This window comes from Lampetra planeri, chromosome 4 (assembly GCF_965212315.1).
Source record: "Lampetra planeri chromosome 4, kcLamPlan1.2.h2, whole genome shotgun sequence".
In the NCBI taxonomy this organism is placed as follows: domain Eukaryota; kingdom Metazoa; phylum Chordata; class Hyperoartia; order Petromyzontiformes; family Petromyzontidae; genus Lampetra; species Lampetra planeri.
In genome coordinates this window covers 7,574,346-7,601,811 of record NC_136110.1, presented here as the reverse complement: position 1 = coordinate 7,601,811, position 27,466 = coordinate 7,574,346, and the positions used below count along the sequence as shown (strand labels likewise).

Here is a 27,466-nt window from a genome sequence, read left to right as displayed (position 1 = left end):
GTGCATCGCCCTGTGTCTAGAAGTTGACGTCTCACATGGGTCTAGAAGTTGCCATCACAGAACTACTACTGAAATCACTCCAATTTAATTATTATTACTCAAATTGTTCACCTGTTTATGCATTTTAAAGAGGGTCTGATGCCTGTTGACTTAAACTATATATTTTTAAAGTTGCAAATCTAGAATAATACAAAATATTTAAAATATAAAAATTAATATTATGATTTGAGCCTTTTGTGACTGCAGGAATCCATACTCTTTGGTTCTTTCGGTAAAGTCACTTAGGTAGAAAAAAAGCCTTTCCCACCTGATGACGGACGCTTGTGTTGCGCCCGAAACGTCGTGAATTATTTAATTTTATACCTACGTGACTTTACCAAAAGAACCAAAGAGTAATTAATTAAATGTTTTATTTGGGTGCATTCATTGTTGAGCAGGCTGAGAGACCATCCACTACTATACTTGAGAACCTGGTTTAATGATGTGTAGCAGTCACTGCTCTGACCCTTGACCCAATCGGCCACTTCATAAGGATTACATTGCTCTTGATATGTTGTGCTTTAAAATGCCATGTAAGTGCTGCCCCTTGGCAATACAATACCAGAAAAAATATATTTGGTAATAACATCCACAGGTGCTATGTTGATTGAACCACTTACTCCTTCACAACAGGCGCAAATGAATTAAGCTTTCTTACAAAGTAGCCATTCATCCGTGTTTTTCTTGCCAACGATTCTTGTTGTCTGCTGTAATGAAATACTTTGATTAATTCGTTGATGGATTTGCCTGACACTTTGTTTTACATATGGTTACGCAACCAACACTAACAAATGTTTAGCCAATATGTCTTTTGCTGTATTTTATTTAATAAGTATTCGGGAGGGACAATGGCCGGTGGTCGAGACTAATGACGGAGTGGCATCCAAAGGAGGGAACGCGCCCGAGAGGACGTCCACCGTGAAAATTGAGCGATGAAATCGTCTCGTGTGCACTCACGCGAGATGGCTTGCGTCGCAGAACTGTCAGAGATGGCGAAAGCTTTGGGTGGGGGGGGGGCCTTCATCCAGCAGTGGATTGATTGTGGCAGAAGACAGTGGTGGCGATTATGTGTATTAGCATGTGCGCCTCCTCCTGTAACGTGACACTGCTAATGCGTTGTTATCTCTCTCTTGCAGGTGCTGAATGCGCAGGACCTTGTTGACTTCTCGCCAGTCTATCGCTGCTTGCACATCTACACCGTGCTGGTAGGAACCTTCTCTAAACTCGGCCGCGTCGCGGTGCCCCTAATGAACCCTGCCCGATGCCGCGCCGACGCCGCCGCGATGTCAGATGTGCGTGACCAAATAAATGGCCGCACTGAAAGACGTCGAAGCAGCTTCGCTTCACGAAGTTCGTTCTGTGGCTTGCTTTTTTTTTTGTCGAGGGGCTCACTTCTTGCAACAGTAATTTTACCCGGAATGAGAATATTATGTGGGTGCCACTTAATGTCCAAAAACCTGAAATGACGTCGCCTAACTCGTGTTTCACGAGCAAAGGTCACCTGCGTGCCAATGTCAGCGTCAATAATGCGTGGAAAATCACCTGCAGGTACTCGATTACCCCAATTGGGTACTTATCGGGGACAGCTCATTGCGAGCGAGCCGCACATACTTTGATTGAGCTGCCCTGTCTATTAGAGACGTCAAAATGAATAAGCAATATATACACATATCGCCAGTTGGGTAGCGTGAGCAAAGTAGCTAGCAAAGTGTGGCGCGAGGCTTTGCCCACATGTAAGCCCCTCTCTCATTCTAGTGGTCTTGATCTGATTGCAGCCCACGAGGACCGCATATTTTTGTCATTTCAATTGGTCCTTTGTGATCAGCGGCAAGACCCCCTCCCTCCATCCCTACCACCCCACCCCCCTCCCTAGGGTGCACTCAGCCCGAGATGACTGCTCAGTGCCGGCGTGTGGGAGAGGTCGCTGGCCTTGCCACCCTCGTAGGCCGGACCGATCGCGTAACGAGCGCTCGGGATGACGGCGAGAGCGCATTGTGCGCGGGTGATTGTCATTGGTGCGCAGCTGCGCCCCGTTATGCTTTTCTGCACGATGCCTTTTCTTTTAAATGGGTTATGCGTGATCCTGTTTACCGTATTTTACGGAATGTGTTGCAAGCGAGTAAGCGCCATGTCATGTCTCGAGAAATGTCGTTGCGAGCATATTTATAGATTAACTTTATATGCGAGCACTTTATAATGTGTCTACAGATAAGCATTTAAGTGTAGTGAGGAGTTGTGTAAATAGATGTGACCCAGAATTGACCCACCTTGTCTGGGAGCCCAGCATTACTTCTGTCTGCCTGATTCAACCCCAAATTGCCTTCATGTACATACATAAAGCGTACCGTTTTTGTACGTTTAAACGAAGCGTAATTTCAACAAAAGGTACTGTATATTACAATGTCGATTTCTGTTTGCTAATTCACTGCCGGATGAAGGCTTCCTCATGCCGTGTTGGTTTTGGGGGTTGTTAGACCATACTCCCCTACGCTGGTCATTGCGGATTGGTGAAAGGTGTTGGGCCCTCGACCGATTCGGATATCGCTCACCGCTGATGTTAGTCAGGGCCTACAATCTGACTCGGGTCCTCTGGCTCATAGCACAGTGCACTCACCACTCACCCCCGCCACAAGCGAATGTGGAATTTCCACTGCTGCCTGAACGGGGCTGCCAGCAGAGGGTGAGGCCCATTGCGGTGCTCATTTTAGCAAGAAGTCAGAATATGAATATTTATTTATATTTGAGGAATCCGATGAGCTATAAAGCTCTTTGTCACAGATGTCCAGTATTTTCACAGATGTCTAGTAAAGTCACTTTGAGTTGGACTCTGCACAATGTGGGCCTGGGTCGTGCTTGGGTGGGCGTCCTCCATCGACAGAACGGGTGTTATAGGCTGATGTGGGGCTACGTAGTGGGCAGCTGAAACATCCTTTGTTGTACAACACTCTACTTGTATCCTTCTGCATCTCTGCTGCCTGCCTTCACCATCCCGCACTCACCAGTGTGGTGGTGTATAGTTCAATAACCCCCACGACCCACACAGTGTGAGGAGGCCCTCATCCAGCAGCGGATGGACAAGGATGCAGCACAGTTTTGATTGATGTAGCATCCAAATGCGGGCCCGCGTATCGTCGTGAACTCCGCGCTTGGCCTTGCCTACAAAAGCAGAGCACCAAGGAGCGCAGGCGTCGGCCGGCAGTCGGTCCGCGTGCCACAGGCAGAGTCGCATCGACGCGCTCGCGCGGCCTCACCGTTGCGGGGGAAAGATGAATCGTCTTAGGGCGTTCGGCAAACGTGCGCGTGTGACCTCGCGTGATCCGCCTGTCTCCGATATCCCGATGCTGCGCGGGTGAGGGAAGGTGCTCAAGGGGGGGGAACGTTCACAAGCGCTCGCCAGGGGATATTACTGTCCGTCGCCGCGGCGGGACGGGCAGTAATGCTGTCAGGCCAACGTGACACGGCCATGCCGCCGGGGAGATGTTTGTCATAACTCGGCGTGGGTGCGGACCGGGTCGTGACCGATAATGTTCCAGCTGCAGCGGGGGGGATCGCTGCACGTATGTATTATCGTTGGCTGGGGGCATTGCACTGAGATGGGAGCTTGGGGGTGTTTGGAAGACAAGGGCATTCAGGGGAATTGGTTGTAGTGGTGGGGGGGGTTGGGGTAGCGGCGCTGTAGGTGTGACCGGGGAAGAAAATAGGAATGCAGTGAAGGTATGCCAGCAAAGTTCAGCAAAGTTTTCTGAGCGAAAGGTGAAGTCATGTGAAGTTCAAGCCGAAATGTTTGGTTTCAGCGCACAAAGAGAGAGTGTGTTGCCGACACGGATTTACATTGTCAGGGAATAAAGAAACGTGTGCGCGTAATCAAATAAACATGCGGTGTAACCATGTTTCAAATAAGAGTCCTTGGGTACGCTTTCATGGTACAAGTTACTGATTTATACGTCATTGCATCAGTGGTGCGACTTTTATTTCATTTGACGCTGGCATACAATTGTTTCAGCGTACTCGTACGTTACTAAAACAAAAAGCGTTTACGATGTGCATGCAATACAGTCTTCATTTTAAATCTGCTGTGTACAAAGGAGACATCGCGTTAAGCCATAAAAAATATATATATTAAAGAACAACATTTTGTTCACAGAAAAATGTTTTCCCAAATATTAATCAAAGGTCCTTATGAAAACAACTAAATACAATTTTTCGATTTAAAGCTTTAACGACTGCAGGGATTCATATTCTTGGTTCTTTCGGTAAAGTCACATAGAAGGGAAATAATAAAATAATAAAAATAAAACATTTTAAAATTCTCACGACGTTTCGGCCACACCGCAAGCAGCCGAGGGATGGCTGCTTGCGTTGTGGCCGAAAGAACCAAGAATAACTACATTTTACATTGTGCTCATGCGTAACATTTTACAGTGTGCTCATGCGTTCTTGCTCCAGAATAACTACATTTGGCATGGTGCTCATGCGTTCTTGCTCGCTTACCTACACGCACGCCCGTCGTACACACTCGCATTGCTGCAAGAATGGTACGTGCTGTTCCGCTCGCTGTCGAAGCGCTAATGCATGGTCACATCGGGTCTATTGGTCCCGGGTGACTCCGCAGTCACTTCTCACTTGCTGACGACCGTTGTCAGCACCGGATCAGAATTTTTGTTTAATACATTATATACACACACACACCGCAAAAACCACGCTGGCGTGAAACCAGAATGCGTTCACACGCGTGTTCAGCCGTCTTGGCTTGCGACGATCAAATAAACTAAAGATTATACGCGGTGGTTAAAAAAACGATAAAGAGATAAATGATTTGCATGACTTGTGTGCATTTAGCAAAAATTGTTCGGGGGGGGGGGGGGGGGGCGAGTTATGTTTATTTGGTTTCAAACTGCGAGAGGACAGACGGGCTTGATTTTATTTCATAAAAAAAAATCTGGGCAATCAATCAGCACTCTGCATTACCTTCGCACGGCGACTTAACAAGGGAGGGCTGTCACCAGCATAGCTCTCTTACCTGAGTCAACACACAATATTAGCCGTGCGCGCCGCCGTGACGGGAAGGTTCACGTCGTGGCCGCTCACTGAACTGTGCGCGCTCGCAGACGGACTTTATTTTTAACGGTCCGTTGTTCTGCTTTGCACGACGGGAGTGTGGAGTTAAGATGAATAAGAAGAAAAATGCGTGGCCACTTGTGTTCCGGGTGCATTTGGAGTCCACGGTGGTTTTCTCGGGGTTCACAGTAAGGCCAGCATGGGGTTAGAAAACAGTCTGGTATAAATATGAACATTGACATAGTGTTAATGATTTCTTTACACCCGCCCTCCGTTGCCAAAATGCTAAATATTTTCGGATTAAAACTACAGTCTGGTTATTATGATGGATTAATAACAAAAAATACTTTGTTAAACTTTTTTCGTGCGTGCGCGCTCAGTTATTTTTTTATCCTCGCGTACTAATGAAGCTTTATTAAAAGTTGAACTGCATTGAAGCGTTATTGGAAATGTATTTCTTCCCGCGCCCTTCCCCGCAAGTGACCCTGCAACTTTTAACGCGTTAAAATCTCTTGCCTCATTGAAATGAAATGGCTCCAGAAGCGGACCGTTCTTCAATAGGGGAATGATACAAAACAGCTGTGGAATCGCATGCGAGGAGGAGGCTTTTCCCAAGCCTGGCGGAGGAGGAGAGTGAAAGGAGGCTGTGACACGGCGATGCATGCCATGATTTATTGCTCGCCTCCGAGCATGTTGCAGTCCCCGCTTCTAAATGGACCTCATGCGAGTGCGGAGAGATTTGCCAGGAAAGGGCCCATTGTCGACACGGCGTGATCTGCGCCGGCAAGGAAAAAAACCCACGAAGCATTGTAATGAGACAGTTACACACAAGGGCGTGTTGTTGCTTAGTTTTGGTGCGGATTATTGATGGGATTAGATCACAGAATACTGTCGCTTTGACAGGCAGCATTCTATTGCATTTATAGCGGTGGTGGTGGCTGTAGGGCATTTATTAATGGCGTTTGCAAAGTCCGCCGCAAATTATTTGTTGTGCTATGTCTTAGATTAATTAAGTTTTTTTTTTATTCGTGCCGTTGTCCCATTTAAATGAATCTTTTATGGGAGGAAAAAAAATCTTCTCATTTGCTCGTCCTTGTTTATCTTGGAGGCTATGGCTCACTCTTTTACAGACGTTATTATCTGTTTCATTTTTTTGGAGCTCCTAAAACAGTTTCAGAATAGTTTACAGAGAATTTGCGCAATTGCACTTGTTAAAAAAAAAAAAACACTTTTCCGATTCAAATTTAAACTGCATGAAGCCCTTATGTTATTTTTCGAAATCAATTAATCAAATTGATGGTGGGGGAGGAATGATGAATGAACACGATCATTCTTCAAATTGGCCAAGTCCAGAAGCTCTGAGCCAGCTGGACAGAGCACTAATACTCGGTATTCCGACTTTCGAGATTTGCGGTCTCCTTTGTGACACATTATATAAATGCTCGCCGGGCAGCAAAACATGAAAAACAATTCGCAGTCAAAAGTAGAAACGGCCAAGAAAAAAAACCAGGCTCCTTCGGATGGAGACAAACTGCCGCTCGGCTGTTACCACGAATCGCCTTCTCTCCCACCTCACCTCCTGGAGGACGACGCAGTGTGTCTGTGGCGCTTCACGGGCAGCCGATGGGAACATCGCTCCCTCCCTTCCCGTCCGCCGGTCCCCGTGCGTCTGGCGTGAGCGGCGTCCGGCGTCCGCCAACCCCCCGCGCGTCCTCCCCTTTGCCTTTGGCTGACCTCACGGCGACTCGCCGAGCCGAGACGGGTCACTTAGGGCCCGGCGGCGCTCACGGTCCCCTAATCCCCGAGATGGCTTGAGAGATATGCGAAGAGGTGAGCCGAGCGATCGCGCAAAGCTGCGTGCGTCCCTGACCGCTGCTTGCGCCGAATGCGCTCTCCGAAGCGGCCTCGTTTTTTCGGTGACGTGCTGGTTTTTGGTCAGTGCATATTACCTTGTGCCCCCCCCCCCCCTTCTTCCCACAATAGTCAGTGTGGTGAAGTATAGTCATTAGACAAGCCCCACAACTAACCTTTTGTTGGAGGACTTCATCCGGCAATGGATTAACAAGGGGTTGTGTGTTTTATTTATGTCACTATTGCGTTTTTATATTACCTATTATGAAATGGATCACACACCTGACCATTCGACAAATAGAAATGGAACAAAAGCTGAAAAGTGCGCAAACATGCATGGAGAGAGGTGCACGCTTGCAATTACATGAATAGACAGAAGGAGAAACGCATGGATTGGAGAACACATGCACAACATTCCAAACATATTAAAACATTTAGAAAACTTAGAGGGCCTGGGCAGGACACATCTGTAGAAGGGATGATGATGATGGACGGTGGTTGAGCCTAACGATGATGTGGAAGCCAAGGGAGGTGCAAATGCCCATGTGTACATCCACTGCATTGATCATCGAGTGATGAAACTGGCTCCTATGTCGGTGCCAGGTGACTTAGTAAGATCGCAGGCAGCCGTCTGGGATGGGTTTCGTACGGATGTATCTACGTATATTGAACTTCTTTCACACCATATGTAGCCAATCGTGCTAATCGGAGGTGCAACAAACTAAACACGAAAAGCAGTTCTAAAGAAATGAGTTTTCTATCTACATTTAAAAGTGCATATCTCCAGTGGCTTTCTAATATAGGAAAGAAGAGCGTTCCAGACGGCCCGCATAAGCGCATTTGAAAGCGTGAGCGATGCAGTGATGGCCTTTTTTCGATGGCCAACCAAAAGCCGCTGCGAAGATGAGTCCGCGCGATGGTTTATGCTCGTTAATAATATCGGCAAGGTATTGTGGTTCATTTGTGGCAAGCACTTTGTGTGTACAGTGGTGGATGGATCAAGGCTGATGATGACGATGTGCGAACTTTACAATCGGACGCACACCAAACATATTTACATCGATGTGGGCGTCTAAAGAAGAATGCTGTCACGTGGAGGAGTGTATATCATTAAGTACTCGTGATATGACCATCTATTATACATTGACATGACTGACTGTATTGAGCATGAGGTAGTTTTGTGATACGAGTTTGAGCTCTTTATTCGTATCATATTCTTCAAACCTTTTCTTTATCGACAGATGCACATAACGTGGTATTGCCGTCGTAACGTAATAAGCATTGCTCAAGAAGAGCCAGGCATTTTGTGTCCATGCGAAGCTCTGCTTCTCCTCTCTGCTTCAGTTCAGATACTTTACTAACACGTCCAGGAAATTCAACCTCCACCGGAGATGCTGCTGTGGCGGTTATCACACTCTGGCTGGCATTGTGATCGAGAGGTCGATGGTTCGATTCGATCTCCCGGCACGGCAGTTGAAGCAATGCTGTTAACACCCCCCCCCCCCCAACACCCATCCACCACCTCTGCCCACCCAGCAGCAGTATGAGTACACCATGGTAAATCGATCAACTGGTCACGTGTGGTGGGGTAAAGTGTGGGTAATCCCACATCTTCCAAGACGTCTTGCCAGCGTGGAAGAGCAGGCCTAGCATCCTCTCGAGGGGCTCTCTGGAGCTCCCTCTTTTTGGATGCCCTTTCACCCGCATCGACGTTGAGCCAGCAATTGCACTCTTGTACTTTTACCTTTACTTCGTTTTTTTTTTACCTTCAGCAAATCTGTGTTGGCGAAAGTTACACGTTGTCGTTGTGCAGCGTGTACTGGGCTCGTTTCCACGCTTCGATGCGATAATCATGCACCGTATGTGTCAACGGTGTCTTCAGTTTTTTTTTATTTATCCAACTGAATCTTCATTCCTCCGATTTGCCTGCAGTTCGGCCACGATAGCCAAGAGCAAACAGTCGCCACCAGTATCATATTCTGCTAGTAGGAGTAAAAGTAAAGGATGACTTCACTTTGACTCCGTGCTTTCTTTTCTCAAGCCGAGCCAAGCGTTTATGGTCCATTTAAGTCGGGTTTGTGACCCTTGTGATGGAGCTCCCCAGCCGTCTAAAGACGTAAAACAAATATCATTAACTCATGATTGACCCTTGTAAGGGCAGCCTCATGGGATCCCATTGTGTCACATGCTCCGCTGATATTTCTGTTGAATTTAATTGGCCGGCATGAGCTAATAGATTCTCTCTGGGCGTATTAGTGGTGATAACACGGTTTATTTGGGTTAATGTTTTTCTACTTTCCAAAGGGTTCCGGGCGGTGTTAATGAATGAAATTACGCAGGCTGACTTTATGTCCATGTGACCCTGAGCCAGTGGCATTTTTGCTACTTTTGCGTAACAACTGACAGTTATGAATGTTCTGGAAAAACACCGTACTGTGTTACAATTGCGTATGTGTATATATATTTCAATGTATGTATATTATTGTATTGTCAGAAATGTATTTGTTTTATATTTGTTATTATTTTAACGTCACCGTGCAGAACTGTTGCCTTGGTATTTCCCTTTCTTTGCTTCTAAGGTCTCGTCTTACAAAGAAACTGAACTCGTTTGGCTCTCACCTGGTTTAAATAGAACTACCGAATGGGATGACAGGTTGAATTGCGTACATTATTGACTGACAATGTGTTGGCCTTGATCGCGGTCACCCAGCCCCAGGTGTTGCGGTGGTCGGACCGTGCACCCCACAGTGGGCAGATTGAGAGCGCACAACAACTGGTTTTGGATTGCATCATCCCTTCGTGTCTCAGGGGTCGATACAACGTGTACTGAATTGTGTCAATCCAACCTCGTTTCCATGATGAACTGGATTTTATAAGAAACTGGATATTTACTGATAACCGCGGTACACAATTTGAAATATTTTGATCGTTGTGCGGCCTCTTCTAATCTGTGCATCTTCTATATTGACTTTATCTCTCTCCTCTTTGTTAAGTGTATTGATTTTACGCTGATTGTAAGTAGTTATTACTGACATCTTACACGTCATGTTGTTATGATGATTAACGACACCTTGCACCTCATTGTGGCGTTACGCAGTTGCTCTGCGTTCTTGTGTTTGCCTTTGTAACCCTGGTTTGAAAAAGAGACTTGCAGTCTCAGTGTTCTCTCGCCTGGTCCAAAACTTAAGCATCTGGTTGGGCGACAACAAGAATGAAGAATTTCCACGCAGGCTCGGAGTGCAAAGTGACACACATAAGCCTCACGAATAAAGCCGATTGTGTTCATCGCTCGATTTGTACAGCGAGTCGTCGGTTTTGCTCACCCGCCGTCGCGTGCGCTTGTGTTTGTCGCAGGGTGCGCGTGACACGTTTGAAAACTATTACCGGAATCAGAGGAGGCAGCAGGCCAGATTGGTGTTACAAGCACAGTCCAACATGGTAGGTGTTCCCTTGCTCCTGTCATACATCACACGTCGCACGGGTGTAAACGATTGTCCTGATTCAGGGCTGTGTTTGATGAAAAATTCTGTCCTTTTATCAACGGTTTTACTAAACTTGACTCCTATGTTTGTCGTGGTCAAATCTTGTAATCAAAATTTTGTCTACTTCCTATTGTCCAATCAATTCCACATTTTGCACACCTACTCAGATCCGGTGACAATGCATGCCCTTTTTTTAAACAACCGCAACAATTAATAAATTAATTCGTGAACGAGTTACGGGCACCCTCACTCCACACAAACAAAAGTTGTACATTAAAGATTCATTTATAAAGTAATCAAATAATTCAAGTAAGCGTTGATGTGGGAGCAGGCGCTGCATCATTGACCTACTTCTCGACCGTGAGTTAAACTAAGTTGTTAATAAAACCGTTGTTTTTAAAAAACTTTTTTAAAGGAGTTTTTGTCTTGTTTTTATCATCACCCACCTTGTAATGGCTCGCCATGTCACGGAGCTCTAGAAATTGTCATTTTTATTCTCATCTTGCTTGGATTGTTTCTCTTCCTTATCTCTTGTTTTGTAAAGTTTTGTTCTCATTAATCTGAATCGAAGATTTATGCCATTTTGTTCGTATTTTGCATAACTCAAAACACATTGATTATCTTGAGCCAAGGTGGCTGGGTAGGGTGCGCAGGTCACACTACCCACTGAATTATGTAATCCTCCAACCTAAATAGGCACTCGCTAACACCACTAACCCCGTAAGTCTATTTGCATATAAATGGCGGACCTTTCTAGAGCAGGTTCATGAGAGGAGTCGCCAAATGAGAAATATCCAGAAAAGGCAAACGATGTGGATTGGGCGCATTCACAGAGGTGAGAGCTGGGTGAAAGAGGTTCTGGAAGGAGGAGGGAAGTTGTGGAAGGGGCCAACAGACAGGAGAAAAATTAACCCGTAAAAACAAAGTTTTTCACTATAAATCCTTTATATGCGTGGCGGCTAGAGTCCTCTCGTCCTCTGGCTTGAGATGGCTGCCACCTATGGGTCAGATGATTGCCTGCCACCATTAAGCAATTGGTTATTAAATATACATTTTTTTTCCCTAAAAAGTGTAAAGTTATGGAAAAAAAATTTCACGAAAATAAATTGTCACGCACAACGGGTCTGCGTGCAAAATGTCAGCTCGATTGGATCACGGGAAGTGGGTTAAAAAACGACCGAAAGATTTGCACGGTCGTAAGCGCGCAAGCAAGCAAGCAAGTGAACTTGATATAAAGGATTTAAAAAATAGTCCGCTTGACGACGTGAAGGAATGAAGCCCGTATGGAGTAGCGAAGTGGGTAGCTTCGAATCGGACAGTTTGGAGTGAGTTTGAGGTAAAGGCCTGCCATTGGGCAGAGGACTAAAGGGAGGGACACTACGTGTACAGAAATACCCCGATTTATGTCTCCCCGTTTCGCGTCATTCCGCAGATACGTGGTAATTGCGTCACCGACAGCATCATCCATCCTTTCTCGTGTCCGTCGCCTCGGCCTTCCCCTCTACCTACCCTATAAATTGCTTTAATTTACGTCGTTTTAATATTCGTCGTGGCACCTTTCAGGAACGCATCCCCAACGTAAACGGGGTAATTGCTGTGATTACATATCATTGGTAGGTCTGTTTGTCTGTTCACTCATCTCACAGGTGCCCTCGTGTGGCCAGACGTGGTACACAATGGTAACTCACAATGCCACCTACGCACTCCGTGCGGCAAAGGGTCAATGTTTGTCCGCATGATGGATTGCTCTGGTGTTCGTGGTCTTCTCCCGGGATTGAACACTAATTTTCCCAGTGACATTTTAAAAGTAAAAAAATGCTTGAGAATGTCGACTGCAGAGACCACCCTGCCCACCACCCCCTCCTCGACTATTGCCGCTGACTAACGTCGTGCGGATTGGGCCCAGGTTGTGGGGAGGAGAGAGAGAGACGCTGGAGGAGACGCGTAGGCACAGTGTCCGCGCGGGAGAGAGGGGCAGAGTGAGAGGAGTGAGTGGGACCGTGAGAGGGGAGGAGCAGACGGGAGAGAGAGAGTGGAGAGTGCGACAGCGAGAGAGCGGAGAGTGTGGGTGCAGGCTGGGTCTGAGGGGATAACGTTGGGAGGTGGGGGGGATGGAGAGGAGTGGGGTGGGGTGGGGGGAGAATGGAAAGCAAGCTTAATTTTCTCATGGCCATTAGCTGAAACGTTTTTATGAGGCCGTGGCATTATTTACCTCAATCACTGCACAGGGAATAAAGGAAAGCCAACATTGATCTCATTAAAACGTTCTCAAGACTTTTTTTCAGTCATGTTTTTGGCTTTGACTGCAAAAAAACTAAAAAGTATAGTTTTTACTTATTTTTCACGTCACATTTCAAAACAGTTCAGCAAGGCAGCAATGTCACTTCAACAACCATCATCATCTTCAGCCATGATCAATCCACTGCTGGATGAAGGCCTCCCCCAGGCCGCCGCCGTTTTTCACGGTTCGGCACGGTAACTATTCACCTCGTTACCTGCGCACGAGCTGATGTCCACCGCTCAGTCTCTACGATGGAGTTGCTCTTGGGCTTATTCTCTTCTTTGGTGATGACTCGGAGGGCCTTCTTCCAGCAGTAGATTGATCGCGGCTTATGATCATCCGCTCCTTCCACCTCCGTGCAGCGGACGTCCTCTCAGGCGCTTCAGCAGCGAGTCTTATTCCGCCGTGTGTGGTCATTTTTCTGTCGCCGAGTGGCCTCCAAAAACAACTTCACCGGAGCGTTTTATTTTTTTCCACTCGGCAGCACTGATGAGCTTGAGAAGTTGCCGGCTTTTCTTGAAGGGGGTAACTCGAAACAGGAGGGCCCTGTCTCCGTGGAATGCCAGCTGATGCCCTCGCGCAGACACGCACGGTTCCATGCATTGTCTCACTGTCTCCGTCGCATGAGCTGATCGCCCCTCTCCCCTTTTGTCTTTGAAACGCAGCACGAAACCCTAGAAGGCTACAAGAAATATTTCAACCAGATTGTCGGGTGAGTCGACTGCATTAGGAAAAAACAACCACTTGAACCGCCACGCAAACAAACAAACAAACAGCTTCCGCAGCTAAAGCCCTTGTAATTCAAAACCTCTGCTCATTGATCTGATTTGCACAAAAAAAGCCAGCTACTGGAAGTTCCTCCAAATGCGACGCTTAAGTGCCTTTTTCTGCTTTCCACTAGAGGGTGTTGTCATCCACGCCACCCTTTGTTTTGACGCTCGAGCACGTGTGGATAATTGTATGGAGCTAAACGCAAAAAAAAAGGATTCGTGAATGTACTTGCAATGTTATCAACGAGCCGAAACGTGCTTCGTCTTTCAAAAGCGTTATCTCTTCGTTCGTGCCATCTGCCTTTTCACAGATGCCTGTGGTTTTCGTTTAATGCAGTTCTCCCTCTCTATGCTTTTGGCCCACTCATTGTCGTTTTATTGAAAAGAATTCCTTCAATGTAATTACATTTTGTTGTTGTTATTGCCGCTATTGAATCCAGACCTTGCCGGCGGTGGGTATTTGTCCTGCCTGTCTCCCCTCCCCTTCCCCGCCCGTGGGTTTCGCCGGCAGGTTTTTTGTGGTTGAAGACCACATTTTGCACACGACGCAAGGGCTGGTAAACCGGGCGTACATGGATGAGCTCTGGGACATGGCCCTCTCCAGGATCATCGCAGTCTTGCGCACGCACTCTGTGAGACTTTTGGGAGCAGCATTCGCAACATTGCAACGGTTGTCTGCGTGTAGTGTAGATGCGGTTAATTTGTGTATCAGCTGATCCGTCCAAAGACCTATTAATAGGAAGCGGTGTATTAGAGCGGTGGCACAGCTATTAGCGCACGGTGCTATGAACCCAGCGACCTGCGTTCGATTCTCGGCCACAACTAACATTGGTGGCGAGTGATATCTGAACCGGTCCAGGCGATTTCCCCCCCCCCCCACCCTTCGCCAACCCGCACTGACCAGCATGGTGAATTATGGTCAAACAACTCCCATGACCGACACGGCATGGGGAGGCATTCAAGCAGCAGTGGACTGACAACGGGCTGTGAAGAGCTCATGGATATTTTCAAAGGGGAATCTAGGCATCTGTGATTACATGAAGAGAGTTTGTGCTTTGACGTATTCGTGAGTATTTTTCCAATTTTGGTTTATTCTCCGGCATTGGAATACATTCATTTACTAGCGAATGATACCGCAGGCTTTCTCATTTTAAAATGTTTTGTTGCCAACACACTTTGGTATTTCATTGCAAATAAGGCAAGCTATTTGTGGGAATTGAGTCTTTTGCCTTCGGGCAGACTTCAATAAGCGGGTCCTCGCACTCCGTGCCACAAAACATAAATCATAAAAAAATAGTTATTGCCAGTATTGAGATCATTGCTTTTTGAACTGCACTTTAGTGACCAGGTAAGCGATATGAAAATCAACTCGCTGCATTTAAAAAAAAATATCGACACGAAGCTGGATAGACACGTGCGTTTGAGGTCTGTCTGAGAATGTAGGGAGAGTAGTGCATCCGTACGATGCCAAGGACTCCCGCACATCGAGGGCTGTAACTCGTAAACCACGAGTGCATTCAACCACAGTTTACGGACGCCGTGTTACCTCCGGTGGGGTCGACTTGAGCGCCTCGGTCGGATGTTAGCTTACCGCTCATTTCCACCGGCCCATCACAGGGCCCTTTGAGAGTATCTTGGGTCACATTCTAAGTCTACAGGGTTGTCACAAATCCCGCCAGCTCTTAATGAAAATGAGAAATCGCGCACCTGCGTCTCTGCTGCGATAATCAACCCTGATGGTTCGTCCTGTGACCCACAAGATCTGTGACCCACCGCATACCACCCCAAGCAGTTCACGAATCATTCACAAACCTGTAAACCAAGGTCAGCATCTGGATTCAACAATGACGTTGTCCTTGTCGTTTAACTCGTGCAATTTTTGTGCCTGCGTGTATGTGTGTGCGCGTGTGTGTTCTAGTCCTACTGCACAAACCCTAACCTGGTTCTTGACTTGAAGCATCTCATTGTTCTGTTTGCAGACACTGTGCAGGTGAGGGCAATGCGTTCTGCACAAACTTGCACTGCTAATAATGCCTGACAGCAGCCGCGCGGGTCGTGTTGGCCCACGCTGCACGTGCGATTCTGTGTGATGTGCAACTCTGGAGAAATGATGAGATAATTGACGCTCAACAAAAGCAGCTGCCAGCAGAATTCTGGTTTATTTGTCAAATTTTATTTTTTACAATGCCGGGAGCTCCTTCGCCCACGAACGCTCGTTCATGATAGAGGGGAGTCGCAGGTATCGTGTGGCAGCTGCCTTAAGACGCTAGAAATTAATGAGATGTGCTCTTGAATTAATATTAGAGTAACAAGCAAGATGTTTACGATTACGCTTTTAAGTGTATATCTTCTAAAACCTCATTGAGGGAGGATTGTGTTAGTGCACGGGACAAAATTTAATCTCTTCACAGAAAAATTAAATAACACTCTTCGACCCGCCGGTTCCCTGCACCTTGTGGACCTCTATTTTCCAGCAGAGTTTTATTAAACAAGCAAAAATATGTTCCACGTTACCGCCGTTATACGAACACAATGCTTAAAAAAACCAATACGTGCAATGTTACCATCCAAAAGTATGGCGATCCCTTAGCAACGCTGGGGAAACCGCGTGCAATAGTGGTCTACAGTCTTTATTAGAAGCTTTCGTGACTGCAGGAATCCATACTCTTTGATTCTTTCGGTAAAGTCACGTAGGTAGAAAATTAATAGATCACGACGTTTCGATCGCAACACAAGCGAACCGTCATCAGATGAAACAAACACAGCAGGAGAACTGCTGACGTCAACCAAAGAATATTGTGGTCTACAGGTTGTCGCAATCAAATGTGTGAGCTGATTTTTTCGTTCCACAGGGTTATGGTTTTTCCATGAACCAACTGTTTGACCTGCTGTTGGAGATCAGGGACCAGTACTGTGAGATTCTGCTGAAGAAGTGGGCTGCCGAATTCCGGTGAGGTTCCGTACCGCTTGCCGGCACAGTGGGATGGGGTTGCGGCATTGGCAAAACAGCAGCGAGATTACTTGGGGCAGTGACGATGCATTGATTGATGTCGGTTCTTAAGCTCGCGATTCTCACGCACGCCAATCGATGGTTTTAGATTCGTATACGTTAAATTAAATTGAGTTCATTGGATCCATGCAACCTTCTCGAGGTGCTATCATTTAATGCATTTTTTTAAAGTAAAATAAAAAATTTATATCGAATCGGGAAAATATATCGATTCTGAGGGAAAAGAGGGTTTAACTGTTACATCCTCTCAAAATTACTTGAAAGTAAAGTGTTTACTTTAGTTCTTTACATTGTTACTGCAGTGATAAAATACATGTTTTGAGTAGGGAAATGTATGTTATGTTCATTTGTTTAAAAAAAATTAAGTCAATTTTTTTGTTTGAATATTGTTAATAATAATGAATTCCTTTTCTTCACAGGGCAATATTTGAGAGAGATAACTTTAGCCCAATTCCAGTGAACAATGACGAGGAATATCGGAAGATAGTTAGCCAGTTCCCCCTGATGGATGCAGAATTGGAGAAGGTATGTTCTGTCTTTGACGATTACTTTTTATTGGTAACCCTTTCTCTGGAAATCCTGCTAGATTTGCGACTATACCGCCAAATATAGCCAACGACAAAATTGCCTGAATTGCACCCAATGGCTTCAAATGTCAACAGCTAAGCAGGCTTAGCTTATGCCTCCTATATCAGGAATGAAACTGTTAGACTTCTCCACAAATCTGGCTGTCGGATTGTAAATGTTATGGCTTGGCTCTCCAACACACCGGTGTGCTGTACTAGTGACGAATTGGCCACGTTCTGTTCACGTGACGACCCTTACTAGTTGACTGTGTCGGGTGGTGGCGGGTTTTAACGACACATTTATATATTTACCTGATCTAACCCAAACTGTTGACTACCAAAGCTTGCACGGTAGTGTAGGAATAGGACTGTCGGGCCTGGCCAAGAGATGGCATCGCTGACTATCACGCCTTTATTAATTTCACCGATACTGGGGTATCCTCCCATATAGCAAACACTTGTTAATTATATTGTCCAACCATCCCAAATGTAGCAGGACCCTCTACGAAATAGTCTTTGTAGGCACATTGATGCCTTCCTTGGAAAATAAATAAATTGCGGTATTATGAGATCGTTTACAAGCGCAGAAATAGAGGGGTGAAAAGGGTATGGCATTTGCGCAAATATCATGACACAGTGGCTATGAAATCACTCGCACGTGGATTAGGCCAGGACACACGAATATTAACCTCCAGATGGGTTCTGGTGAATTGCACTAATTAAAGCTGACATTAGAGCTGCGCAAGTCACGGAGGCATTAACGCAGCCGTCGCGTGGCTTTGCGCGGGGGGCGTCTGCGAGGTCTTGCTCACAAGCGCGGAGGTTTGATGCGGCGATGGCTCTCAGAAGCTGACAGGTCCCGCGTCTCCCGGGGACCCGATTGCACCTAAATAAAGCTGGGGACATCTGTGGTCACCACATGGCAGGAGGGCAAGCAGCGGGTCGAGGTTAAGTGCATCTGACAGGCGCTCTGGGCGCCGAAATGCCACTGCAGTCTCAAGGCGGGGGGGGGGCCACCTTGTCTGCCGGGGCCGCCTTTGACTCTTACCTCTGCCCGGTGCATCTGCTCGGTCGTGGCATCTTGGGCTTTTCGATTTAATTGGAAAGAAGCCACGGGAGATTAGGTCACACGGCACCCCAGCAACTGAGCTGATTAGTATTTTTTTTTATATAAGAAGCCAAAAGGCAAAGCGTTTTTATTCATCTTATACCCAATACGACGTTGAAGAATGTGCGTTTCATATTTTTACTCCCCAATTTGTCAAATGTTCTTTTAATATAGTCGTCGCAATTGCTGTAAGTTAAGTTTTTAAACAGGCTATGTAAGTCAAATGTTTGGTTTTTGCTTTCTGACAGTTTCTGTGTCTCTGTATAAGGGTCTTCTATATTTCGAACCACTGACCACATAGCATGGCACTGTCTGGCATGGCACTGCCTGTTGTGATCATTCAGCGGCAGCATTTCGGGCATCCACCAGGCTAACTGAAGCCATCCACTAGCTCGCCAACCTCGAAATATGGCCGAACGTCCTTCTAGCGGCGAAATTGGCTCATCCACAGACTCGTTTCGCCACCATAATGGCTCATCAGCATGCCGCACCCGGCCAGCTCGCCACTTCGCGAGAAGCGCCGCTTTTTTGTTTGCGCGTCGGCGCCGCCACTCGGTTATTCACCGACGATTTCATCTCCGACTTTCAATAACGCCGTTGCCATGGCTGCCGCTGCGGCTTAGGCGCGGAGGTCCTGGGAGGTTGCTCGGGATTAACCCCGAGCGCTGACCTCCGGGGCGCTGCTTGCATAGAGCCCCCGTACGGGATGGGCCACCGCTGCACGCCTACAGAAGCCCCCCCCCCCTTGGCTTTGCGGGGATTATCCTGGCCGGCCCTTTGGGGGGGGGGGCACCCAGGCACCAAGGGCTCGCTTAGCTTTCAGCCGCCGAGCGTGCGGACCTCGGCGACTTTCAAAGAAATCTTCCCGGCGCAGATAGATTAGCCCGTGCGTTGACCCCTGCTCGGTTGGCCGCGAGTGCAACACCGGTCCAGATGGACTCATTGTGACTGCAACTATGCAAATAAAGTAAAGTATACTTATATACACAAAGACAAAGATCTGCCCCCCCCCTCCCACCGCCTCCTATGTAGACTTTACCAGACTGTTGGGGCAAGTTCTGTTAGCGAGCATCTATTAAGGCTGGCACCTCGCATAATGACGTTGTGGGGTGGTCAGCAACACGCTTTACTGCTTTTGCCTCTCCCAGTACTGATGTTTACACATCGCACCAGGTACTCATTTGAGGCTGAGTTGACTTAGGGCAGGCCCAGGACCGGTTTCGACAATGATCACTCGTTTTTTTGGTCGTGAGTTGGAATCGAACTTGGGTTGCCGAGTTGGTAGCGCAGTGCGCTAAGCAATGCGCCACCGCTCTGTTTATATATATACACACACATATGCAGTCATAAGTTAGCATACGCAGTCACATACATAAATATATCACCATGATCATTAGCTCTTTTTATTAATTGATTTATGGATGAATGCCAAAGCCCACGTTCTATGCAGCTGCACCTTAGCTCAGTCTCATTTCATCACTTCTTCTCTTTGGGCAACCGTTCATGCGTGATCCACTCTTGTGACCACCCTTCCTTTGCTTAACTCATGCTGTTCTCATCCCCATCCTGCTAGACGTCTTTCTCTGGTCTGTTTATTTTTATTAATTGTGATGGCGGCATCTTGGATTCGTGCACTTTTTTTATACGTGCGGTTATTTTATTGTGTCTTAGACTTATTCTAAATGTTCAATCTTGTCCGTGCGCACGTGGTGTGGTTTTTCAGGTCTTGTTCAATTTTTTTTGTTGCAAGCGTGTTTACATTCCATACATCACGGTTATCATTATGCACTCATTGAAGGCCTCATTCTTAAAACACAATGGGCTTTTTTTTTGCTCTTCGTGACAGAATTTTGCTACGTGCTGTATATAAACATTTTGTGTGGTCTTTGCGCCGTTGCAACGTGATGTTATCGTCTGTCCGGATTTAATGCGTCGACCGACATATATGAACGAAATAACACGCGACTTGAATGAGACAAAAGAAGTGTTGATTATACTTGTCACTCAGCACGGCTATTTGTGCCTTTCATACAACTCCCCACTGTTGAGTACAAACGGTGGGTACGTTTCGTAGACCCAACCTGAAGTTAATACCCAACACCGGACCTTGCATTATTACGCGCCGTTCTTCTTGCGCGTCTCACAATGCTTTGAGAAACCTCTTCGTTTATAATGCCGTGATCGGGGCTGCCCGTTGAAAGCATGTCGTCATTTTTTGTTTTTACATCTCGTGTTTTATTTGACGTGTTTTTTTTTGGCTCTTTTGTTTCCAGCAAACCTTCCCAAAGAAAATCCCGTTTTCGCAGTTCGTGCCCAGCATTTACACGCAGGTGAAGGAATTCATCTACGCCTGCCTTAAGTTCTCCGAAGATCTCCATCTCAGGTGAGGCTCAGAGCTGACAGCCGCACGCGGACATCGCAGCGTCTCATTGGATGCGACGAGGGCGCTCGTGAGGATGAGGGGGGAGCGTGCGTTTAACTTTAATGCCGAGATTTCAAGAGTCTGTCTTACTCCGTCCCAGCACAGCAGCAGCAGCGTTGCCGCAGTGGTCCGCGTACTGCACAATGAGCTGGTGCTCCGAGTTCGAATCCGGGCCTCGGCTGACATCACAGTGGCGAGTCATGTCTGAACCAATCCTGGGCCCCATCCTTCTCCAATGCGCATTGACCAATGTGGTGAAGTGTGGTCAACTAACCCCCGTGGCCGACATGGCGTGGGCATGCCCTCATCCAAGCAGTGTATGAACAAATGGCGGTAGCGGCAAAGCTGTGGATGTTTCGTCCCAGTAGCAGGGTTTAATTATTGGAACCGGTCAGCGTGTTTGTCTTGCAATTGAAATGTTATAGCCCTGTGGTAGTCACCTGAGTAAGTTAATGTTTGGTGGATTCCTATGGGAAACAATATATATGTATTTAAAATTCAGTCTCCAATTTAAGCATATATATACGTACACACAAAACATTTGCTGGTATTATTGCTCAAGACATCATATGACTAATTCCAAATGTATTATAAAATATATATTGCTTGTTACGTATAATTTAATACACGTAGACTGATGAATACACCGAGGAAGAGGAGCACATGCAAGCGTTCGCATACACAAGTTGAGAGACGTGTAATTTTGACTTTTTAGAAAAGTCAATGCATCTGGGCAGAACACGTCGCTAGAAGGGAGGGGACGATGACCAGCGGTCGAGACTAACGATGGGGTGGCAGCCAAAGGGAGGGAACTCTCCCAAGGGGGACGTCAATCTTGGAGGAAGTTCAAGGAAATTGGCTCGTGTGTCGGATGGCGGTGATTTTGGATGATGTTGATGATAGCACTGCTCTATAGGAAGGAGCCTTGCGTTCGCACAGCACGTAGAGCGTCTATGTTTTGGATAAAAAAAATATAACAAGTGATGAAAGAGGAAATGATTTGAAATCCCCAATCCCCATATCAATAAATTTTCGCCCCCTGCACGCTAAGCGCCTGGCGTTGCCGTATGTGGTGCTTCGGCGTGTAAGCGTGCGGCGCGATAAACCAGGGGTTGGGAATACGACCAATGACTTCATGTCATACGGCCTGCATCCGCATGATGTCTGCCACGAAGAAACGTGCCTCAAATGCCATTAATCCCTCACAGAAAATATCTGCAAGGGCCTCTTCGCAGTGACAGAAGTGAATGAGAGGCGAGCGTTAATGTGTGGCCCGCCAAAAGTATTTTAAAGTTCCATTTGGCCCTCAAGTCAGGGCAAGGTTGCCCACCCCTGTGATAAACCCTAACCCCCCCACCCGCCTCCCCCGCCTCACTTGACGTTAGAGAGGCGGGCATAAGAGAGGAGAGCTCCTAATGCAAGTCCTGGCCGTGGTCGCAGCCTGCTTGTCTGCACAGGGAACAATGCGGACTGTGTGATGACGGATGACGGGAATAGACGTAAAGGCGACAGGGAAACAGTGATGCCGGGTTTATTTACAGGAGAGTAGTGACCCCATTGGCGCAGCGCCATTGGCACGGTGGAGGCTGCACTACAACCAAGGGATACCTTGCTTGGAAATGGAAAATGCCGCAAGACAACCATTGCTCCGTTGTATCACGTTTCGTCACCAAAGAGGTTGCTCTTTCAGTTCCCTAGCTCTGCTTTTTGGAAAGTCTTCAATTTGATAAAAGAACAAAAAACTTTTAAAATCTCATTACATGCTCTTAAATCTTTCTTTCATAATGAGTGGGTGTCTTGTTGTAATGAATTCAGAATGTTCAGCGAGAAAACTGGCAGATATTTTCTCATGCAAGAACACTTAGAGCAAATTTCAGGAAAGCTTGTATTACCATCCTCAATTAAAGCAAATCAACTTTCAAGCTGCTTTGATTTTAATTGGTGAATAATGTAATCCACTCATTTAACGTTATGCAATTCTAATGACGAAGCTCAATTTTAATGAAGCAAGAAATCTTTATTTCTAGTGTGTGCACATGTGCATGTGCGTACGCACCAAGGTACACGTTCATCAGACTTGGCTTGCGTGGGAGCGGCGCCGTGCGTTTGCGCGCGTGTGTGTGCATGCGCTTTACGCGTGCGCGCGCACACTCTTACGAGCTTGTGTGCGAGTGCCCCTGACATCTCTTGTCGCTGCCAGATGAAATGGGAATCCACACGTGTGGGGGCGGGGGCTGGGGGGGACAACGCAGTTTTTGTGGTGGGCAGGGTGAAGACAGTAATGAGAAGTAGAAAATATCTCATTGTCACCGGTCTCCCCACTCGCCGCTCCGTTTCAGCCTTTGTGCCCCCGACGTCTCAGAGGTTTGGCGATATGGGTAATTGCCGGCTCATGTTCTGCCCTCTATGTAACACGGTACAGTGAGTCCATGGCAGAGTATCGAGATAGCAGTGCCACGAAGAAAGGGACCTTTTGTTGGCGTCGAGCGCACACACCTATCGGACGAGCCTCCCCCTCCCCACCCTATTGTGAGCCGCCATGTGGCAGGGTTAAGGCCTTGAAAGCGTCGTTACGTGAACCGCGTTTGTCCCGGGCTGTCACTGTGCTCTGGCCCCGCATGCTTTTCTGCCTGCGTTCGTCGGCAGTCTGTGCCATTGATTCCAGCGGAGCCAAGAAAGATCCCGCGCTTTTGTGCTTGCTCATGCCCTAGAGCATTAGGCACGTTCTTGTTGAAGCCAAAGCTATTTTTTTTTTCATGAAAGGGGGGGGGTACCCTTTTTGATCTGCTTCTGGTAGCCACTTTAGTTACATTATCACTCGTTACAAAACTCCACTCTTTGTCAAGCTACTATGGCTCTGCGTCGTAGTTCGAGAGGTGACACGGAGGATGGGAATTGCGGTGAAAACTGTTATAAAGTGATGTCGAAGAATAACACCACGTCGGATCTTGTGATGGGAGTTGTATGAAAATAAGTTGTATGCTTGTGGACGGCAATCCAGTGCAATAAAATATCTTCCAGTCCTCATCTGGGTTGAATGTTTTTCAGAATTTCATGGAGTTTCTCATCCACGTCACGGTGTATTCTGTGGCAGTCACATCACGTCTGAAATGTTAAGCTGGATGAGCCTTTTACATAATCCAGTCTAACGTTTCAGAAATCTGACTGCATTTCCATCATTTGAGTATAATTTTCCTGAGTCAGGCCTGTTATAACAGTTCACAGTATTAATCAGAGAGCTTAAACATATACACGATGTTGAAGTTTAGATGATTATTTCAGCAGCTTATATGTAGCGCTTCCTACTTGACCGATTGGGCAGTGCTCATCTTCGTTTGCGGCTCTGTTCCATCGGTATAGATTACCCGTTCCCATGCTCGGGGCCAATCGCTCCATAGGACGATTGCTTGAAATAAAAACAACTCGGTGTCATTTCAATTGCCTACGACTATCACCTGGAATAGTTCCGATCATGTCAGATCTCTGGAAGCTAAACAGCTTGGGCCTGGATCATGTTCCGATGAATGAGCACTGACATGGGGCTTCTGAGGATTTTGTGGTGGTTACAGCATAATTTCTTGTACCCTACTTCTATGTTCCCTTCACCCAACCCGTGCTGACCAGCGTGGTAAAGTTTAGTCACATAACCCCTGACCTTGCCATGACTCTCATAATGTTGGGAAGCCATCATCCAACGGTGGATTGACACAAACGCTATGCAATGTAAATGGGATTGTAAACCACCAAAATGCCGAGTTGGTCAAACATTCTAACTGCGGTGTTCATTGCTGACAATCAGCGAGGATGGCTTGTATGTATGTTGAACTTCTTTCGCACCATACATAGCCAACCGTGCTAATCGGAGGTGCTTGGAATTCTTAACTGTTCGCGGGACGAACTTCGCGAACGAGTTCACATGTCTGATGCCGTTTGCGTTCACACAGCTCCATCGGGGTCAGACGTTCCTGCTCAAAGATAAACCGCACCGCAGCTGCTCACAGGCACTTTACCGCGGGTATCAGGAGGAGCAGTATTCATTGGGCCGCACTTCAAACCGAATTGCTTCTGTACACGTCAACGCTGGTCAGAGACGCACATTTGACCTGAAGAGCCACCCACCCGCACTGAGCCACCGCCGAACACGTCACCTTGACAAAAAAGCACTTGTAAAGCAGTGAACGCGTTGCAGAGTAATGGTCTCGTGAGCGAGTCGATGGCTTTTGTGTGTTTGGAGTGACAAAGAGAACCTCGCCTTTCGCCCTCAGTCGATTGCCACAAACTGTATTTATATTTATTTAAAGGGCGTCATTTGTATTCCCTGTCCCAGATGGGGCTCATGAGAGTTTGTCGGTATCTGCGGATGAATAAATAAGCGTGATTAATTTGTGTAATTTGTGTTACTATGAAATACAGAGCTAAACAGCGCGCGTGTTGCTAGCCCGAGTAAAGCCGCCAGAGTTCTGTTTGGGTTGACTTTTACATTCCAGCAGTAAGGTGTGACAGCTTAAACTGGGGGTTGTCACTGGTGGTTTATAGCACGAAAATATATATATATATTTTAGTGGTAATTTCCCCATAGGTCCCCACATTTGGAAGTCGTAGTTGACAAGCCGTGGACGCCTTTGGGTAATACGTCATAAAAAATTCAACAACTTCCCTCAAGGTCTCAATATGCATATTCCATTACGTGTCATATTCCATTTATATGCTGTTCTCATTCGGGAACCAGCTCATTATTCTCGTACGTCTGAGTGTGTGTATTCATGTGCTGTGAGTGCATAGGGTTATGTTTACTTTTCGAAGGACTTTTTAGCTTGAACAACAAATTAAAATTTTCTCGCACGGTACTTGGCGCAGTCTCTACCGCTAAAAGCCAATTGTGACGCAGCAAATTCTTTGTTTCTTTCTGAGTTGGACCTTGCAGGATATTTATAAGGAAACTTTATATGTTCTAAATTAGCAGCACTTAGCTGTGTGGAGGTTGCGTTTAATATGCCACCTTTATTTGAAACAACTTCAGATTTGCGTTCATCGTTCAGTTTCTTGTCTTCGTTCGAGGCTATATTTTGAGTTTGTAAAGTGTATTAAGTAGCAGGTGTTCAATTATCATTGCTGGATTTTTTTACAGTTATACATTCATTAAGCACATTGCTTTCAAAATGTGTGAATACCGTAGCACATCTAGCAATCACACACTCGTGACTGTGTACACTATTCTAGATTTAAAGTTTTCGTGACTGCAAGGCTCCATAATCTTTGGTTCTTTCGGTAAAGTCATGTCGGTGAAAATAAAATAAACAAAAAACCAAAAAAAAAATCACGACGTTTCGGAGGCAACACAAGCTTCTGTCATCAGCAAAAAAAAAATCTGTGGTTGTCCAACCTGATGACGGAAGCTTGTGTTGCCTCCGAAACGTCGTGATTTAGTTATTTTTTATTTTATTTTCACCTACGTGACTTTACCGAAAGAACCAGAGAGTATGTACACTATGGTAGAATCTGTAACAAATATGTGCCTCACTGTCATCTAAGCAACGAGTATCGTATTTTTTTGTCATATCAATATTAATATATTCACGGAACAGCATTAAAGTAAATTCTATTAATACATTGAGAATTGGTGCCCACAGGTTGAATCCAAAATGTTATGTAATTGGTAACGAGTCTTTGACGAATGTGTACACTTTTGATGGTGTGTGTGCTTATTGGACAGTGGTGGCTTCGTGGTTCAAATCCGGTGACCTGAGTTCGATACCTAGCCGCAGCTAATAACAGCGACGTCATTGGCGCGTGATGTATAGAATTGGTGGGCTCAGCTTTAAGTGAGTTAATCGAGTGCCTTGTGCCGTGTGTAAACATTTGCACTGGCGAGACGTGGCGCTGGCCACACCACCCCATTGAGCGTTGTGCCCTCCTTAGTAGGTGCTCGTTAACACAACCTGAACCAAATAGTCCGTGAAAGGTTACATGTTGGGGTCCTTGCTTTTGTCTGTACCGGCTCGTTGCGTCAGAGGCAGCGGAGAGCTTCATATTTGTGACAGAGTTCACGGGCGCGCCGTACACGGACAGCGGGGGGGGGGGGGGGTCGTCGCAGTCGCGCCGTAGACGTCACTCTTACGACGGTCGTGCCTTTCGCTCCGGCCGGGAGGAATCCGAAGCGCTTGTGGTTTTGTTCCATGGCCATCGCCAGGCAACAATGCGCCAAATTGGACGGTTAAAAAAAGAGAAAATTGTTACCGAGTGATGAATTTCACACTTTAACAAACAAAGAAATGCGGCCGTAAAGTGTGTGCCAGAAGGGGAATTAGGAGCTGTGACATTTAAAGATTATGTCAATCTCTTGCACCTCCCTGTTCACCTTTATTGCACGGCTTGCTTTTTCTTGGCACGTATTGTGACGGCCCATTGTAGTGCGCCGGGTTTATGGCATTCCTCCAAGTGCAAGCCACGGGGTAAAGGTAAAAAGTTTACCTGCAGTGGCGGCAGCGGCAGCGGCAGCAGCAGGGAGTGGCGACCTTTATCATATTGTTTCATTCCACCCACCCCTCTCCGCACCCGCATGTGACAACGCAGTGACGGCAGCAATGAACGTGACTTCATCGTCGTGCACCCCATGTGTTTCCCACACACGCGCACACAATGATTTCGCGTACGTGCCGAGAGGCATTCTGTCGCATCTGGGATTGCGTAATGCAATGCGCGGTTAAATTTTTTTTGTTGTCGCATTTATCGCGAGACAAAAAAATTGCGTGTCGTCGTGTTGTGTGCTTAGGTTTAAATAACTATTGCTTGCAGCGTGCATTGCACTGTGACCATAAAGCATGCGTAACCTGATAAGCTCGAATTCTTGACTGCAGTTTTACGGTTGACCCAAAGGTC

At 46.6% G+C, this 27,466-nt stretch overlaps 1 protein-coding gene across 2 annotated transcripts in view; it reads left to right on the top strand.

Annotated features, from left to right (window-relative positions):
• The window catches only part of LOC144717644 (exocyst complex component 6B-like), a 151,711-nt gene that overhangs the window by 41,076 nt on the left and 83,169 nt on the right, over positions 1 to 27,466 (top strand). For both annotated transcript variants that reach the window (XR_013585129.1, XM_078593168.1), the window contains exons 8-15: positions 1,176 to 1,244; positions 10,303 to 10,386; positions 13,377 to 13,423; positions 13,993 to 14,113; positions 15,400 to 15,471; positions 16,334 to 16,431; positions 16,911 to 17,016; positions 20,439 to 20,548. Coding sequence is in view for 1 of the 2 variants with exons in the window: in XM_078593168.1 (XP_078449294.1) it covers positions 1,176 to 1,244; positions 10,303 to 10,386; positions 13,377 to 13,423; positions 13,993 to 14,113; positions 15,400 to 15,471; positions 16,334 to 16,431; positions 16,911 to 17,016; positions 20,439 to 20,548 (707 nt within the window). In the remaining variant the exon portion in view is untranslated. The remainder of the gene's footprint in view (positions 1 to 1,175; positions 1,245 to 10,302; positions 10,387 to 13,376; positions 13,424 to 13,992; positions 14,114 to 15,399; positions 15,472 to 16,333; positions 16,432 to 16,910; positions 17,017 to 20,438; positions 20,549 to 27,466) is intronic.